General features: G+C 44.8%; 1 protein-coding gene across 2 annotated transcripts in view; it reads right to left on the reverse strand.

Annotated features, from left to right (window-relative positions):
* The window catches only part of SGPL1 (sphingosine-1-phosphate lyase 1), a 30,654-nt gene extending 13,116 nt beyond the window's left edge, over window positions 1–17,538 (reverse strand). The window contains exons 1-6 of one of the 2 annotated variants that reach the window (XM_059476860.1): window positions 17,372–17,538; window positions 9,246–9,411; window positions 6,831–6,898; window positions 4,379–4,526; window positions 3,049–3,128; window positions 1,565–1,693 (exon numbers count right to left, since the gene is read on the reverse strand). In XM_059476860.1, the coding sequence (XP_059332843.1) occupies window positions 1,565–1,693; window positions 3,049–3,128; window positions 4,379–4,526; window positions 6,831–6,898; window positions 9,246–9,411; window positions 17,372–17,374 (594 nt within the window). In that variant the 5' untranslated portion in view covers window positions 17,375–17,538. Of the gene's footprint in view, window positions 1–1,564; window positions 1,694–3,048; window positions 3,129–4,378; window positions 4,527–6,830; window positions 6,899–9,245; window positions 9,412–16,330; window positions 16,368–17,371 lie in introns of those variants that run through there. The other variant, XM_059476861.1, reaches the window with a different exon arrangement.
* Between the last annotated feature and the right edge of the window lie 1,876 nt (window positions 17,539–19,414).

Below are 19,414 nucleotides of genomic sequence, written 5' to 3' on the forward strand. Positions count from 1 at the left end.
GCTGTGCCAGTTGATGTCCCCACTGCTCACAGAAACCAGCCCCAACAGCTTCATCCCAGCCCCTGCCCCACTCCAGGGATAATCTCAGCTCTGCAAGCCAGGAGGCGGCTGAGGTGAGGTGAAATGGTTTTTGAAAGCAAAGAGGCACGCTCCTCCTCTAAAGCTTGTGAAAAAGAGTATTTTATGATTGGCTTTTTGCAAATAGTCAAATGAATATTATATGTATTGTGTTAGAAAGTTATGCTGTATTAATTTTCTTAACTAGTGTGTTAAATATAGTTTTAGGTTATAACATACTGTTAAAATAGAAACTATGTATGTGGGATATTTTTTTAAGAAAGGAATGAGGTAGCAGCAACAAGACACCCAAATCTCTCAGAGAAAGAGAATTTATTGCTCCATTATTGAGTTCTTCCTGCCTCACTCAGCCCAGGAGACTCAGTCAGGATTCAGAGGAAGAAGCTGGCACTGCCCAGACAGAATCCTGTGTTTGAATGGAATTTATGCATCACGGATGAGGTGTAGGAATATGCAACAGGCTAAGGGTTTTTTAAAAACCCTTGTTTTTAAGGGTTAATCCTCTGTTAACGTTGAGTCCTTTTTTGGGCTTATTTTGCCCTGAACTGTCTGTAACGCTTTGTTCTTATTTTCTTGTATTGTCCAAAATCCTAATTGTCCAAATTTTGATTACTCTAATAATATTACTATTTTTATAACCCTTTTATTACTATTCATCTTCAAAAATTTTTAAAACAAGTGATTGGCATTTTTCCCAAGCTGAAGGTGGTACGAGGAGCACAGTCCTGAGAGGACAAGTCAGATCAGAGGGTGTCACCTCCTCTCAAACACAATCACATCTTGCACTCCCACACAGCTGAGCTCATCTTCAGTCCCCCTGGGAGTCTGATCCCAGCTACACCTTCTACAAAGCCACTCCAGGACTCAACTGCTCACCACAAGCAGGTCCCCAGCTGCCAGGGAGAGCCCACTCAAGGCCAGCTCAGCTCCTAAGCTCTTGTGTCAACACTGCCCTCCACCAGCTTAAGAACACACATTTGGACTCTTGCTGGGAATTTTATCAAGACTGTACAACTGGTTAGCACAGGAAGGCCACATGGAAATGCAGCTTTCCAGCTGGACAGCTGACAATCCATGCCATGCCTGCCTGTTGGTGAGCAGCCAGGCAGCCAGCTGGCCTTGCCCTCGAGCTCAGCAATCTGGCAGGCTCACACATCTCCAGTTCAGAGAGTGAAACTGAGGGGAGTTCTCAGAGTGACACCTGTCTGCTCACAGCTCCCCGCTGACACCCAGCCAGGCTTCTCCTTTCCAACTGCCACCAAGCCTGTGGCACTTAAGAGTGGGGGAAAAAAGCTGAAGTAAATGGTCATGTTCAGAAAACTGTTCCTCTGAGTGAAACTGTCTCTCTCAAGAAGAGGAATTAAGCAACCTCCACACAGCTGGCATGGAATACACCAGAATGAGCTCACCCGGAGAGCACAAGGTGCATTTGCACTTTAAGTCAAAAATACCCAAAATGTTCAGGAGGCAAAGACATTTCACTTACAGCACCACACGATTTGGGGCCCCCGTGGAAGAGCGTGCAGGCAATCCTCACTACTTCTGCTTCCATCTTCCTCAGACCAGGGAATATATCTGGATGGAGAGGATTACTCCAGGCAAACTCTTCATACACCTTCAGAAAACAGAGAGAGAAAGTCAGACTTGCAGATGAGGCTTTAAGAACTCCCCATGTGCACTCTAGAAGGAAATGAGCTGCATTTTACCCCAAGAATATTACAGGACTTAACTGCTCGTGCAAGTAAATGCCAAAAGCTGGGAAGCTGAGGAGTAAAATAAAGAAAAAAATAAACGTTTTTCTAAGGCATTCAGACCTCTGCAGTGGATTCTACAGTACAGCAATATCTCTTCTTGTAAGGACAGATCTAATAATTTTGCTGTTTTTAAATAACACAAGATACATCCTGCAATTGCTTTACACGAATCAGGAAAAAAAGAGGTGACTTAGCAGAACTTGTTCTCAAATTTGCTGTTAAGAGGGGGTTCTGAAGCAGGCAGTAAAGCACAAATGCCCACCCACAGCACAAGGAAAGTGGCTGTGGAAACCAGTATTTCTGCTCATTCCACAACTGTGGACTCAGAGGGTACAAGGCTGGAACAGGCCAGCCCCAACCTCCTGCAGTCCAGATCAAAAAGCAACTGCAGGGATGTTAAATGAAATACAGCAAAACAAACCATGAATAATCAGCACAAACAAAGGGAATGTTTCCACAAAGTGATCCAAGCCAAGACCCCTCCAGAAAGGCTGCTCTGAGCTTTGTTCCTCCAAAAGTGGCACAGAAAATGTCAACATGAGGAAGAAAACAGCAACAGGAGCCACCCAACAGAGCCTGCAACAAAAACTGTTCCCAGGAACAAGGCGGCCAGACTTCCCTTTCTAGCAAAACAACTCTGGAAGGAGATGTACTTGAAAACAAACCTTTAGGCTGTTCAGGTTATTTTGCAGCCTTCTCAAAGAGGGGAGTTCCTGAGCAGGCAAACAGACCTCACAGAAACACCACTGAAGCATGCCAGGGCTCCATTGTCCAAGTGCTCCACTGCACTTGGACACTGTGATTCAGTGCTCCACTGCTCAAAAAGCATTTCCCAAAACTTCTCTTTTGCTCAAACCAAGAGGAGTTCAGTTTTGCTCAAAACAGTGAAAAGTTTAGTTTTGCTCAAAACATTGAAAGCTCAAAACAGTGAAAGCTGTTCCAGTACCAGTCTCCAGTTCACCTGTAATTGCTAATTATTTTCTCACTCAACACCTCATCTGATTAGATCCCAGTTATCTCTACAAGGTAAGATAACTTGTAGAGTTATCTTTCACAGGGACAGTTACCTGGCCAGAGTCACACTGCCCAAACTGCCACTAATTCCCCTTCCCAGAATTAAGTTTTAGATCCTCCTTATTTACTGTGGGATGCTGGAACAGCTCTGAGGGGTTTCTGGTCACCCTGAAAACGCAAAGTTGGCCTGCTTGCACCTTACCTTGACCAGCAGGTGGGTCAGTTTCTCTTCACCGCTGTACACAGTCCCAGAGACTTTCCCATCCTGCCAGCGCACATCTCCTGCAAGGGAGGGAAGAGCACACTGCTCATAAACTCAGCCATGCCCAGCCAGGGTGGAAAAGCACATAGAAAATGCCCTCAGGTCCACAGAGAAGGACTCAGTTTTTGAGGTTTCCCTGAGTTTTGTGGCCCAGGGACGGCTGTGTGTACAGCTGAGCCACTGGCACTGTGTGAAGTTAGCAAACAGCAAGAAAATGATGACTAAAGAGTCAGCACATAACCAACATGTAGCTGGAGCAAGCAGTTATATTAATAAATAATCCACTTAATCCCCAGCAGCCTCCCCAAACTGCTGTTCAACCAACTGGACACTAAATTAAAGCCACTTTCAAAGAGCACCCACCACCACAGTAAGCTGAGAAGAGATGGAAAAGCCAAGTTTGTACTGCTCAAATCCACAGTGCTGGCACCTCAATTAAATTTCAATTAAGTTTCCAGGCAACTTCCAAAGGGGTGGGGGGGTGAAAATGGGAGGGAGGACTTTAGGGAAAAAAAAAAAAACCCAGTGAAGGAAGGAAACAAAAATTTAAGAGAAAACACAGACAGAAACAATATTAGCAATACACAGCAGCAGAAAAGAAGGAAGTTGTTCCAGGATACTGGAGCATGAAATTGTGTGTCTCTGAATTTGCAGCAGAAAATTCAAGGCATTTCTCAAATCTGGGACAGGAGCAGGGCAGTTGTATCTTCTGCCCTGGACAGGAAGTCACCCAGATTTGCTCATTGGGAGTAAGAAGCACACAAATCAGGGGGAACATGTTTACATGAGAGAGGCAGCTCAGATGAAGTGTCAGACACCCCTTGTGTGGACTCAAGCCAGGAGAACACCATCATCACTCTGCCTTAAAAGGCTTCTGCAAGGCACAAACCATTGTCTCTTAACTGAGGTCACAGTCTTGGAAATTCCCTAACAATCCTGCTTGGAAACTGCTTTTTTTGATTTTGAGTATCTTCTGGGGCTTCACATTTCTGTTAAAAGTCAAACATCAAGGCAGCTGCTCAGAAATGCAACCCAAAAAGAAAACCTCCTCCATAATTCTCCTCTCCCCATCAGCCTAGAATTTTTGTGGAAGGAACAGAATTTCAATGTAAAGCATTAGAACTCATAAATCTCAGTCACATCCAGAAGAAAAACAGACAAGAACTTGCAAGGGGACAAAATCTTTAAGCTGAAACCATGAACAGGAGTCTCGGGGACTCATTTAAGAGAGGAAGTGTCATGTGTGGTGCCTGCTGCAGTACAGACTCACCTTTTGAGCTGTACTCTTTCATCTTCTGCAGCACTTCAGGCTGGCTCATTCCCTGTTCCGGCAGTGCTTTGATATATTCCCTTTCATCTTTCAGGAAGGATAAACTGGAAGTGACATCATTCAAGGCCTCATCAATCTTCTTTTGAATCTAAAAAGAAAGAAAAAAGCCTATCAAACTATGGCACTGGTCAAATTCTAAATAACTGTTGAGTGTGTGCAGGACTGGAGCTGCTGCCTGTATCTGTGGTGCTGATGGAGCAGACAGGAACTGCTCCATCCCCTTTCCTTAGTGCTTGAGAAAATAAAACTCAAGGAAAAAAACCTGCATTTTTTATCCAGCAAACCTTTTCAAGTCACAGTTTTTAAATTGTAGAAGTCTTCAGGAGCATTGGTTTGGACTTTGCCTCCTCTCCCCCCACACACAGCTTAGAAACTCACAAAAATGGAGACACAATAAAGAAATCTCAATGAAGAATCAATAAAGAGAGATTTTCTTTCTTCCCACCCACACCCTGCACTCAGGAAACCCCAGACTTCTTCTCTCAACACATTCCAAAGTAAGGATTCTTCTTCCGGGCAACACAGGTGTTGGGGTATTGACTCTTGGACATTGGAATGCCTCAAAGTCAAGGCCCCTTGTGAGCACCTGATAAGTTATCAAGGAGCAGGAAGAGGACACAGATAGGAGACAGAGGAGTGCTCTGGCACAGGGGAGCAGGGTCAGCCCTGGGGAGGGAAGCCTGGACACAACAGGGACTGTATAAAGTGTCCTTTCTAACAGGCAGGCAAGAAACAAGCAGAGAATTTGCTTGACCAAGGACTACTCAGGTTAGGAGGTGAAAGCTGGGGCACTTAACAGGCCAGGGAGGGGATTCAGTCCCTTCCAGAGGGATGTGGGAGAAACTGGAGAACTCCTTCTGTCCCACATCAAAAGGAAAAAAATCCTCTGTGTCACAGTCATATTTTCTGAAAAATCTCTTAGCCCAGGATTTTTTCCTGGGAAGCAAAGAAGCCTCAGAGAAAAAGGAACACAAATTCTTATTTCATTTGCTTCTCTTGTGTTGTGCTCACATGTGGGATGTGTTTTGAGATTGTTTATCCAACAGGTGATTATTTCACTGGTTTCATGTGAATTCTTTTGTCTCTTTGGCCAATCGATGCCAAGCTGTGTGAGACTTTGGAAAGAGTCACAAGTTTTCATTATTATCTTTTCAGCCTTCTGTCTGTATCCTTTCTGTATTCTTTAGTATAGTTTAGTTTAGTATTCTTTACTATAACATAGTATCATAAAATAATAAATTAGCCTAAGAACATGGAGTCAGATTCACCATTCCTCCCTTCACCCACAAATACAATTCCTCTGTGCTCCTCCTTGGATAAAGCTGCCTGGAAGAGATGTGACCCCTGGAATCAGGGTGCAAACACACAGCACAGCAAGCAGCAGGAAGTACAATCAATGTGATGCCGTGGTTTACGAGGTGAAATAAACCCAGCTGTGCATTTCTTCAGCCCCAGTCCTCGGCCTGATAAAACATGCTGACAGTTGTGGTTCCAGGTTTTTTATGAGGGGAAAAAAAAGAAAGAAAACAACAAACACAATTTAAAAACCCCCAAACCCTATAAAAAAAAACCCTGAAAAAATAAAAAAAAAAACTAAAAAAAAAAAAAAAAAACTAAAAAAAACTCAAAAAAAACAAAAAAAACCAAACAAACAAACAAAAAAAAAAAAAAAAAAAAAAAAAAAACCAACTCAAAAGAAAACACTCCAAAAACTCAAAAACCACCCCAAAAACTCAAAAAAAAACCTGGAAAAAAAAAACCAAACTCACCACAAAAATACTCCAGAAAACCCGTCCAAAAAACCCAAAAACAAAGCAAAAGCCCAAACAAACAAAAACCAAAGAGCAGCTCCCAAACACTAGAGCTCCTGGGACATTTTAATGATCACACAAAGTGCTGATATCCTTCTGCTAACTTTTGCTAATAGTTACCTGAGCCTTGAACAAATCCTAGCCAGCTGCTGGAGTAAAAACACATTGCACAACAGTGTGGAATTGCTGTGAGTGTGACAATTGCTGTCTCACACTCCACACTGCTTCAGAAGAATAATTCCAGTTCAATCCTAAACCTTCTTGCAGAATTAAAATAATTTTCTTAAAATCTAAAATGTTACTGGCGAATTCACTCATTATTGAGTTTATGTTAATATAAATAGCTCAAAAGTTAAAAAGAGGTGGAACCCCCTTATTATGGGAGCAATGCTATGACATAAAAGGTGGGATAGAAATTACATCTGTCATTAAACCAGAGGCAGCAGAAGACATTCCAGATGTGTGTCCTGGCTCATTAGGATCACAGGGACATGACAACAAAGATGCACTGAACTGTATATTCTCCAAAAGAGCTGAAAAAAGACCTGGAATAGTCCTGTAATACTTGTTCAAATACTTACTATAGTCCCAACAAACGGCATTTTCCTCAGCAATTTAAAGAACTGTTTTTTAGTTCGGGATGTCAAACCTGGAAGACAAAAAGCAGAAAGGAACTTAAGGAACAAAAAAACAAAATAGAAATTTCTGATGCAGCTTACAATCCAGGCTCAGCATTCCTGATCCAAGCTGAAATAACACAGGGTGAGACAGATGAGTGAATCCAAGGGCAAGGTTTTCATGGATGGACCATGCCATGGAAACATCTGGACTGCAGGAATCAGTTACTTGTTTCTTACTTACATGGGAATTCACACCCACATGTGGATTTTACGGGGAAAAGAGGGATTTCAGGGTTTGCTAAAGGTAAGGAATTATTAACATTTCCTGCCTCTAAAAAGCAGAATAGTTACTTAAAAACAAAAGCACTGAGCAGTGTGAAACAGGCTCCCAGACCCAAGAGGGAACAGGGGCATGTGTGAGAATGGATTTGCCCTGTTGGATGCACTGGGAGGTGACTCAGGGAAAGGGGATGGACAGAGGGAAGAGCAGAAATTCCACAGAGATTCAAATGAGAGAAGCCACTGATGACAAGCATGGAAAACTCCTCGGGCAGTTCTAAAGGCAGGAATGAAATCAGGATGACACAGATGCTTTACAGCCACCAAAAATGCCTTCTCAGTCCTGTCTGCACACCAGCAGTTACAGGACAAACCAAAAAATAACCAAATAAAGCTTAAAAATCAACCATTTGAAGACTGAACTTTTATCTACACTTCATATACATTTCACTTCATATATACAATTTGGAAAGCTACCAAGGATACTAACTGGCACATTCTGTAATAAATACTTGTTAGTGCCCTGATAATTAAATTTCTGTTGCACATCTCAGTGTGCACACTGTTCCATCAATAATTTTCACAGCAAGAAAAGACTGCAAACTCCTGAAAAATTCTGACAATCTAATCAGATCTCCTAAGAGCCAGTCCATACTTAAACAAAATAGATTGGGCAACAGTACAAATACTAGCTAGGAAGATAACTGTCCTGAACAGAAGTTTCACAGCAATTTGTTCTTTACAGACATTCAGAAAGGGCTGCTTCAGAAACAGACACAGAAGGATAGGTTAAAAGCTTGACTGTTTTTAACAAGCTGCCACCAGAGTGCAACCCCAAGGCCTGTGGGAACTGAAATGCACCTCTGAAGGCATCACACCACCAGAGGAAACTGCAGTTCTGCAGAACTCAGCTCCACCGAAGAGCTGCCACTACCACAAACCGCTCAAAACAGGAAGATACTCCGGAAACACATCTTTAAAAAAAATTACTAATTTCTTCACACTGTCACACACAGTTACATCTCGAACATTTTGGGGATGAAATGTGCCCCCAGCATGGAATCAAGGCCACAGCTCCTCGCCCAGCAGGAAGGGAAACAAGCAGGAGTTATCCAGGCACTCCGCAGCAGTGACTGAGCTCGCAGGAACCCAGCTCTCCATAAATCCCCCCAGGGTTTGGGCAAGAAGAGTGTGCTGTGACAAGCACGTGGTTTAGGCAAAGGAAAAAGGGAGGGAAGGGAAAGGGAAGGACGCAGAAGCACATTCCATGCACCCTCTGACAGAACAGGGGAGCTTCATTTACCTGGCAGGCCTTGACCTTAATTCAGAAGAATTTGGTAAATATTAGGTGACAGCAGAAAGTCTTGTAAAAAATGCCAATCACTTGGGTTTTTAGAATTTTAAAAGTTTAATAGTAATAAAATGGTTATATAAATAGTAATATAATTAGGGTAATAATAATTTGGACAATTTGGATTAGGACAGTATGAGACAATAGAAACAAAGAGTTACAGATGTCTGGGTACCTTTTCTGGGCAAAAATAAGTCCATAAAAGGCCCCACGTTAACAGAGGATTAACCCTTAAAAGCAACAGCCTGTTGCATATTCCTACACCTCATCCATGATGCATAAATTCCATTCAAACACAGGATTCTGTCTGGGCAGTGTCAGCTTCTTCCTCTGAATCCTGACTGAGTCTTCAGGGCTGAGCAAGGTGGGAAGAAGTTCATTTCTTCTGATAACGGAGCAATAAATTCTCTTTCTCTGAAAGATTCAGGTGTCCTGTGGCTGCTATCTGGTGCGAGTCCTATCTTTAAAAAAAGTATCTCGCATAGCATAGTTTCTATTTTAACAGTATGTTATAACCTAAAACTGTATTTAACACACTACTTAAGAAAATTAACACACCATAACTTTCTAACACAATGCATATAATATTCATTTGAATATTTGTGAAAAGCCAATCATAAAATACAGATTTTTCACAGTCTGTTATACCAAGTTTGGCCTTGTTCCACCCTCCTTCCCTCCACTGCCCAGGAGCAGCTCAGGGCCACCTCCCCTCCCTCAGAGGTAAGGAAATGTCCCATACTTACTCTCAGGCTGGCAGAGGAAGCCATGCAGCCACACACTTGCAAGCGTGGAAGAAAAAGTCAGCCCAATGAGCTGCCAGGGCTCCAGCCCCTCACAGCGAGCATTCACAAAGCCTGTCACCTTCTCCCAATACATCTGCAGGATTTCCTTGTAGGGAGTAATGGCATCCTGTGCACAGTTAAGGAAAACACAAATGTAAACAGGTAGGGCATCAAAAATCCTACTGCTGATTAAAAAGAGGCTTTCTGGTATGCAGATCCCATGCTTTCCTCAATTCCTACAAAAATTCGTTTGAGTTCTAAAGTGTGTGTCCTAGAGATACATTTCAACTAAACTGGGCATCTTCTCCTTTTTCTTCAAGTAAGGAAATATTTCTGTTTGCCTTTCAAAGAAATCAAATTATTCCAGCCATTTTTTGGAGCAGTAGATGATCTGACCTTTCTAAATCAGTGCTATAGATCCTAGATACACTGCTTATTTCCTTCTAGAAATAATTTTAAGCAAGTGTGCTTCTGGCTATTTATTTCTGAAAACTGAAACTCTGTCAGTGAGGGATTCATTTTTTTGGAAGCTGTATTTTGGATCACTGTTTGTAGTACAAATTTAGAGAACAGATGTATAGTGTCAAGCAGTCTGCCCATGTGAGATTTGAGGTGACGATGAAGAAGAATAGGCGAGTGTCCCACTCTGTGAGGAATCAGAGGATTTTGGTATATGAGCTGCCCAAGGCCATTTGTGAGCTGTGGACCTCACTGAAGGACCTGTGACATAAAAAGCAGAGGTAGGAGATAGTTTTTATTCCCTTCCACTCAAGAGTCACAGATAAAAGCACACACACCTTCAGAGACATCAGACACTGAGAGAGAAGCACCAGGAGCAGATGAGTAATGCAAGGCTCTCTGCACAGTCCCAAGAACCACCACCAGATCCCACCACTGCCCAAGAGAAGGAACTGTGATAATTGTTTTCCAAGGAATTCTCAGGCGGTGAGTGAAGGCACCACCAAAACAGGTCCATTAAGTACCTCGGGCTGGATTTTCAATGAAGATGGAAGCACTCAGCAAGTCCTTAATTTAAAGATGTAATTAGCATGTTACACACCGAGGGGGAAGGGAGAGGAAAACACTGCTGCTGCCAAAATAACCCCCAGAAAACGGTGATGCAAGCACAATTACAGCGTCACAGCAGGAATTACTGTCGGGACACAGCCCAGGCTCCTAATCAATAGCTCCAAACCAGATACTCTTCAAGAGGGTCACAAAAACTGGATGTGCACGGGAGAGAAAGGACATTTCCCCCTGAACAGGGTCCTCCATCCAACCCTCTGGGAAAGGGTTTCTAGAGATAAAAAGAATGAGCAAGGACTGAGCCCTGTTCCAAATCCCTCTTCCCTTTTGACCAGCCCTGTTTAACTGGGGAGATTTCCAGCACTTGAGAGCTTCACCCTCTAAACAACAAGCAAAGTATGTTCAAAAGATTTGTAACTAAACCTGGGAAGGAATTAATCCTTGGCTCCTGTGCTGTTGGATTTCGGGGGGGAATAGAGCAGTTTTTTCAACAAGCACTAAATTAAAAAGTTCCCTTCTCAGGTCTCACTTCTGGGTCAAGCCAACAACTGAAGCATCATTTCATTAACTTTTATTTAGGGGGTAATGTGTCATTCCAATACAACTGGAGAGGCTACTAACAGTATTTTTAAAAAGCCAAGGTTTTTTCCAATAACCAAAGGAGGAAGGCAGGTTTCCTTACGAAAAAGCAACACTAACTAACACTCACTACATTGGAAAAGCAGTAAAATGCATATAACATGGCAGAGTTTGAAAGTATTTAAGCAACCGAAACCTATTTTTAATTAATAAATAAATTTAAATAAAATTAGTAATTAATTATTAATAATTAAAAATAAACAGACAAATAAATAAATTTTAAAACAGAATTAACAGCGTTTACCCTTAACAGAGGAGGGTTTTCATCCATGTCCCAGCACAGGCTGAAGGGACAGGGACAGAATTGGGCAAAAGCAGGCAGCGCTGAGCTCTGAGAAGGCAAATTAGCACCTATTCACTTAGCAAAGGGCAATTTAAAAATACATCAGAGCCGCTTCAGCCTCCAAAACAAGGCAGCCACACAAACCGCTGCAATTAGGCAATGTCCCAGCTAATGAATGCCCCGTCCTCCAAGCCACTCACCACAAAGCCGATTTAACCCCAGAATTCCACAAAAGCCACCTTTTCCAGCTAACCGGAGGTGCCACTTAAGTTCCAGTTTGCACAATCTTCACTGGCAGGGCCCTGGAAATGAGCGTTTAACCAGCAGCAATGACTTTGGTTCTTTGCCTGCCTGGGATGAAATTCCAGGATATCGTTCTGGTCTGGAGCTGCACTTAAAGGATGGAAATGGAGCCACTAATGGGATGTGCCTCAACAGCTGTTCTCAGCTCATGGCAGGAAAATGCTGCAGCATCAAATATAAAGCGGGCCGTGCCCTTTTTATTTTATTTTTTCCCCTGAAGATGGAGGACACTGTAAGCCCTGAGTCAAAATGGAACACGACCTTCTTGACAGAAGTCACTCCAGCCAATGGCCAAGCCAAAATAAATAAATCTGGCAAGAGATTGACCTCACCCTCGGGGAAAGCTCGGGACACAAGATCCCAGCTGTCCGCACATTTTGTTGTCACTGAAACCCCTGAGAAATTACATATAGGAACTCAATGGTAAATCCAAATTTTGAACAAATGAGAGAAGATTTTCACTATGTTCATAAGACATTGAAGAATTCTTCCCTTTTCTTGCTTTTAAAAAAATCCCAATCTGAAATCAATCCACAAGCGTTACAGTTTGACCAGATAAAGTTCTCTGTGTTTCCCACTTTCCTTCTTCACTCGCTTCATACTTAAATGAGTTTGAAGGATGAGGTTGATCCATTTAGGAGGATAACAAAAACTGGGATTTAAAAACGCAGTGAAAATTGGCATGGAAGATGAGTTAGCAGTGAATTACAATTTCTCAGCTCCCTGGCTCAGTTTTTCTCAAATGCTCCTTTCCCTGAAAGTATCCAGCACAACATGAGAGACCTTTACGTCCTGAATAATTCACTTAATCCCACAGAGGGCATTGAGAAGGTTGCACTCAAATGTCTTTATTACACCCAGGAACGCGCTGGGTTAAAAGGGAGCTTATAGAAAAGTGACTTTTTAGAGGAGCAGAACGACAGGACAGGAGTGTGTGGCTCCTCACTGACAGAGGGATGGATGCCAGGAATCCTTCCTTCCCTGTGGCTGCCCCTGGAGGTGCTGCTCAGAGTGAATAAACTCTTCCTGCTTCCCCAGCTGGGCTAAAGACAACAGGCCGACCCGATTTCAAACCTGTCTACAGGACAGGATTTCATGGAAGACAATAAACTGCTTATTTGTGAAGGCATCAAAAAAGAAAGGTTTCCCTTCCCATTAGAAGAGAGTGGATAAGCTGCTTTTATTTCTGAAAGAGAACCTTCCCCACATAAAAGCTTCCCAAGCCACAGGATTATTTCAAAGCAGTTTAAAAACCTGACTTATGAGCACACTAAAGTGCAGGGAGAAAAAAAAAACTCCACTGGAGGATTTGATTTTATTCTCAGAGCAGCAAGACAGACCCAGGTATCAGATAAAATACTAATTGCTATCATTAGGACTTGCAGTGCTCATTTGTACTGATATTAATGCACTCAGCTACCTAAGCAGTTTACATATTGAATTTTTAGCTGCACAGATTAGGAATACATCCTTAGTACTTTATTTCTAAAAGTCATTAGCTAGCTGAGCTGGTTCCAGGGACAGCACTTATGCCACTACAAAAGAGCACAAATTAACTGCAGTAATGCTCTTCTGTCTCAGATGATGGAAAAGGGAGGGGGGAGGAATGCCAGAGCTAATGAGAGCACATTTTGCAATTCTGCCAGAACAGCATTTCCTCAGCTGCGAGTTGTAGGACACAAAAAAAGCTTAAAAGAAAACAAAACAAAAATGAGAAACAGAATGGCAATAAACTGGAGAACCTCAGCCTTTCATTACAAGGGCCTTCTGTGGAAATTGAAATACTGTCTGAGCTTACCTGTGGGAAAAACAGGAAGAAAGATTTTACCAGCTGAACCTTCCTCCCGCCAAAAGAACCTTTAAAGTGGGTTTAAAATGGGGCCACAGAATAAAAGCAGCTTTTAAAGGCAAGCTTACGTTATGCAATACCATGAGGCTGACTGTCCAGGGAGGAAGTGCTAAGATCAATGAATCACAGAAAGGACTGGGCCAGAAAAAAACCTTAAAGCTCATCTTGTGCCAAACCCCTGCCACGAGCAGGGACTCCTTCCAGTATCCCAGGTGGCTCCAAGACCCACCCAAACCGGCCTGGGACAGTTCCAGAGATCCAGGGGCAGCCACAGCTTCTCTGGGCACCCTGTGTCTCCACCCTCTCAGGGAAGAATTTCCTCCTAATATCCAATCTAAACCTGCTCTCTGTCAGTTTATCCCACACCCTCAGCTTTCACCTGAATCCACACATATTCCCAAATTGGGGACCCTGTGACCACTTCCCCACACAGCCTAACCTGAGCATCTGTGTCTGCCACCAGCTTCCCTCATGTCCCCAGAGCTGAGAGGGAGGAGGTGGCACAGTGTCGCACAGTGACCCAGGCCAAGGGAGAACGCTCCAAGGGCCCGAGCAGGTCAGCTCCGATTACGGGAGCAGGCGGAACACCGGTGCTGCCACTGTAATTGAGGCCTCTGCCCCAACACAACGAGTTCTCCCCAGGAGAAGCTTCCTGACTGAAAACAAACCACACCACACCAGCAAGCACACAGCAGCCTCATTTATTCAGCTCCTAAGTGGAAGGAAGACTCCAATTAGCCCTGCCTTCGCTGACACCTCATTGCCTGCACGTGTGCTGGCCACAAATCTGACTGGAGTAACCAGCCTGGACTGGGAGCCACCAAATCCTGCTGGAGAGACAGCTATGGGATTGAGCAATAGCACAGAGCCACCGTGCTGTCCCATTCCTGCTGGAGAGTCTATAATGGGATTGAGCAATGGCACCGAGCCACCATGCTGCCCCATTCCTGCTGGAGAGTCTATAATGGGATTGAGCAATGGCACAGAGCCACCGTGCTGTCCCATTCCTGCTGGAGAGGCAGCCATGGGATTGAGCAATGGCAGCGCAGCCTCCTCAGAGAGCGCTGGGTGCTGCCTGTGCCTGCGGTGTTTTGGTTCGCACCCCGGCAATGACTCTGCTCCTGCTCCCTCCCTGCCAGCCCCAGCCTGACAAATACCTTTGCATAAGCAGCAGGCAGGGAATGTTTGTTAGTCAGCTCCTAATTGCAGCTCGAGGTTTGGGCCCGGTGCTGCCCAGCAGGACCAGAGGATGTGGGCAGACAGAGCAACACGGGATGTGTGATCGCTCAGAAATCAAAAATCATGAACTTTTGGGTGTATGGGCTGAAATGAAATTAAAAACACATTCAGGCCACACTCATCTTACCACAGCTCCCCAATTCCACCAGTTTCATCTGCATTGCATTTGTTTCCACCACTGCCATACTGAAACTTTTTCTTTTTCTAGAATGAGAGCAGCTGGGGGGAGGTTTGCCACGTATGGCATCTGCAAAATGATTGTATACATACTGTACCACCAGCCCTAAGAGCCCAAGGGGAGTGGCCACACAACGGCTAATTATAGCTTCAGCACAAAAACAAACAAGGCAGCAAGTCACAGTAAGTACAGCAGCATTCTAGCTTCCATTGCAGACATGGAACGTAAAACTACCAAAACAAAACGGGAAAAAACTGATTGGTGGCTCAGGAAAAAAGTACAATTTTACAGGAGCCCAAAAGACTCCAAAAATCAAATTCAAATTTCATTTAACCCAAAACACACACAAGGTGTCACATTCCCATTGCTCCCTTAGGCAAAGGAATGTATAGAAGATTCTACAAACACTCCGGGCAGCACAGACCCCACAAGAGACAGGATCCACCCAATGGTGAGCTCACCAGCTGTGGGTCACCAGCTCCAGGAACGTGCAAGGAAACATCCTCTGCTGCCACCCACAATAATTAGGGCAAAAGAAGTGCCCAGCTCCCTTCATGTGGGGCTTATCTAGACACATTTCATTCCTGCACACCTCAGATCCCAGAGAATAAAATGGGCATTTCTTGGCAATATTAGCGAGCACCTGAGTGCCACCGAGAGGTACCCCCAGCACTGAGCCTTGGCAGGAGCAGTGTGGAAGCAGAGCCCAGCGTGGCAATTGTTCTGGGAGCAGGCATCCATGGAAAAAGGCAGCAGCAGGGAGCCCTGGCACGGCTCCCCAGCAGGGTTATGCAAGCCTGGAACACACAAAGCCCGCACTATCAGCACAATCTGAATGCTGCCACTCTGCAGGAAGGGCCCTGCTCCTGGGCAGGTCCAACCATGGGGCAGAATCCTCAAAAATTATCAACACCCGCACACAGAGCCCTTCGACCCCTGCAATATCCATCACATGTCCTTCCTGATACGGCAGGGATAAATCCTGATGAGCAAGGAGAGGCAAAGGTGACAGAACACAATGATCCTGAGGGACTTCCGCACACAGATTCCTAGGAAATATATATTGTCCTAACACAGAAAGCTGTATCACAATCACCACAGCAAATAGACCAGGACACCTGCAGCTGGTAGAGGAGAAGATGGAGACAACTTTTTATCGCCAAAGTCGCGTATTTGGAAAAAAGAGACGAGCAGAACCCCAAAATCCTTACTCGGAAGTGGGGTGCTCCACTCTGAGCCACAGCCAGGCTGTGATTGCTGCCACGCCACACACAATAAACGCTGGGACTGGGGTTATCTCCACAGCACCCAGCACTGCTGCAGAAACCCCAGGCAGGAAGTGAATGAGGCAGCACCCCAGCAAACCCTCCCCTGCTCATTCAGATACAACTTCTCGGGGTAGAAAGAGTGTGGGAAACTCTGAGTAGGCTGGACATAAGCTGAACACAGAAAAACAAAGATTTTACCCTGTCTACATAATACAGAAAGAGGCTGGACACGAGCAGAACACGGAAAAAGAAAGATTTTACCCGTGTACGTCATAAAATTTCCAGTGCTTCACCCAGCCTCTTGCTAAGGTCACAGGAAGGATGCCAGAGTGAAACCACAGTTCAGGGAAAATGTTGTGTGTCAGTGTTTCTCCTCCTTCCCCGAGCACAAAGCCAACTTGCTAAGCTTTCCAGCAGCCGGGAATCCCGTGCAATAGCTACTGCCCAATCCAGCGAATACAAGAGCAGACCTGAGCAGGTCTTTCAGGTGAAATAAGCAGCAATTTCCTCCGCAAAGCTTTGGCACATCAGGGCCCCAGCAGCCCCAGGCCAGTCTGGACAAGCAGCCCAGGATTTACCCAGTGCCAAATTTTGGCAGCTGAAAGCAACCCCAGCACAAGCTGTGCTGGGCTGGGCTCTGAGTGCTGTCCCACGGCACTTGGGAATGCCGTAACCAAGCGGGACAAAGATAATGCTGCTTCATTTATCACTCAACAGCTGTGATTTCAATTCCCCTTGCTGACGGGGGAGGGAAAAAGCCCCAACCAAACAACCAAAAAATCCAGTGCCCCTTCCAGGTTTGAGGAATTGCAAGATTGACGCCAATGTGGGCTATAGTCCAAGCAATCCCGAAGTTTGCTTCCAGCTAAAAAAATAACAGCCAATTAGCAACCAGCGTCTCTAAAAAAACAACAATCAATCAGCAGACACGATTTCTCTCGGCCAGATCGGCACCTTCAGCAAAATCACGAGGAAAACATCACTGCGCCCCACCCAAGGGAAATTAACCAAGACAGGCGAAAACACCGCTCCTAACCCTCTCTGCCCCGAAACCAGGTAATTGTGGAAAAGCAGTGTGCGGATAAAAGGACATATTTAGGCTCAGGGAAAGGGTACGGGCCTCAGATGGCGGACAAAGTGAGGACCTGACCACAAACGCTGGGCCAGGCATCCCCTGAAGCGCGCCCGGGACCCCTCAGCCCGCACCCAGCCCCGCCGGACGAGGCCCGGGCCTCGCTGCCTCACACAGGCCACGCCGGGACGCCACTCCCGGCCCGCACCAGCCCCGCAGTCCCCGCTCACCATCGCTGCTGCGGCCGCCAACTCTGTCGTTCCGTCCGCCCTCCTTTTCTTCTTCCCCGCTCCTCCTCCTCCTCCTCCTCCCGCTCCCCGCGGGGTCCCGGCCCGCCCGGCCCGGCCCCGCTGGCCACGCCCCGCCCCGCTGGCCACGCCACGCTGGCCACGCCACGCCCCTCTGGCCCCGCCCACAGCGGCGGGAGGCCACGCCCGCATCGCATGACGGTCACGCCCCCGTAATTACAAGCCGCGCCCCCTCAGAGCGAGGCGGCGGCGGGAGAGCAGCGCCCTCACGTGGAGACAGGCGGTAAAACCTTAAATTTTTTGTTAAAATACCAAAGAATTTTTTGTTAAAATACAAAAAAACCTCAAATTTCTTTGTTAAAAAAAAAAAACAACAAAAGCAACACTCCACAAACAAACGACAACAAACAGTTTGTTAACCTGTCCTGGTTATTAATTATCTGGATATGGAACTCCTCTGCTTTGGATGCGGCCTGTGAGAGCTCAGGATGTCCACCTGGAGAGGAGAAGTCTCCCGGGAGATGAGACCTTAGAGATGCTGCAAATGCCTGAACAGGCTCCAGGCGAGCTGGAGAGAGATTTGGGACCAGGGGAAATGGTTAGGTGGGATGTTAGGAAGAAATCCTTCCCTGAGAGGGTGGAGATGCCCTGGCACAGTGTGAAATATGTTATTTTATTAGTGGCTTTTAGCAAATATTCAAATGAATATTCTATGTGTTGTGTTAGAAAGTTATGCTGTGTTAATTTTCTTAAGTAGTGTGTTAAATACAGTTTTAGCTTATAACATAATGTTAAAATAGAAACTATGCTATGTGAGATACTGTGTGTGATACCCACATCACACTGAGATAGCAGCCACAGGACACCCAAATCTTTCAGAAAAAGAATTTATTGCTCCATTATCAAGCTCTTCCCACCCTGCTCAGCCCTGAAGACTCAGTCAGGATTCAGAGGAAGAAGCTGACACTGCCCAGACAGAATCCTGTGTTTCAATGGAATTTATGCATCATGGATGAGGTGTATGAATATGCAACAGGCTGCTGCTTTTAAGGGTTAATCCTCTGTAAACGTGGGTCCTTTTTCAGGCTTATTTTGCCCAGAAAGAGGTACCCAGACTGTCTGTAACTCTTTGTCTTTATTGTATCATACTGTCCTAATCCAAATTGTCCAAATTTTTATTATTAATTTTTATTATATTGTTATTTTTATAACCATTTTATTACTGCTCAACTTTTAAAATCTTTACACTCCTAAAATTTTCTTATTAACCATTTTATTACTATTCAACTTTTAAAATTTTAACACTTTAACGTTTCCTGCACTCTTTTGAAGCAGACACAGCAGCACCATCTCCTGGCATTTGGAATTTGCTGTGTTACAGGTGGTGGCTGTTTGTCTGCTGCCACCTCTCACAAGGTGACACCTGCAGACACTGCTTTAATCTCAAGCACACATATTATATTAAAACTATACTAAAAGAATAGAAGAAAGGATTTCACCAGAAGGCTAGCTAAGAATAGAAAAAGAAAGAATGATAACAAAGGCTTGTGTGATGGAGAGTCCGAGCCAGCTGACTGTGATTGGCCATTAATTAGAAACAACCACATGAGCCCAATCCCAGATGCACCTGTTGCATTCCACAGCAGCAGATAACCATTGTTTGCATTTTGTTCCTGAGGCCTCCCAGCTTCTCAGGAGAAAAAACCCTAAGGAAAGGATTTTTCGGAAAATATCATCTGCCCAAGAGAACCCCAAAGGAGCTGGGCTTTCCCTCTGCAAAAACCTCTGCAAACTCCAGTGATCCCAGCCTTCAAGAAAAACAGCTTTAAAACCCATATTTATGCATTCTAAGTGATGTCCTGCCCTCGGGGAGGAAATATGAGAGGAAGTTTTGTTTGTTCCTCCAGCCCTGAAAAGAATCTCTGCAGGTGCATCACTGCTAATCTGCACAGATCAGCACCAAGGAAACAGAGATGTTGGTGTGTTTATCATGGCTAAAAGGCACAGGTATAAGGGAATATCTTG

Source organism: Ammospiza nelsoni, chromosome 8 (genome assembly GCF_027579445.1).
Source record: "Ammospiza nelsoni isolate bAmmNel1 chromosome 8, bAmmNel1.pri, whole genome shotgun sequence".
NCBI classification, from domain to species: Eukaryota; Metazoa; Chordata; class Aves; order Passeriformes; family Passerellidae; genus Ammospiza; species Ammospiza nelsoni.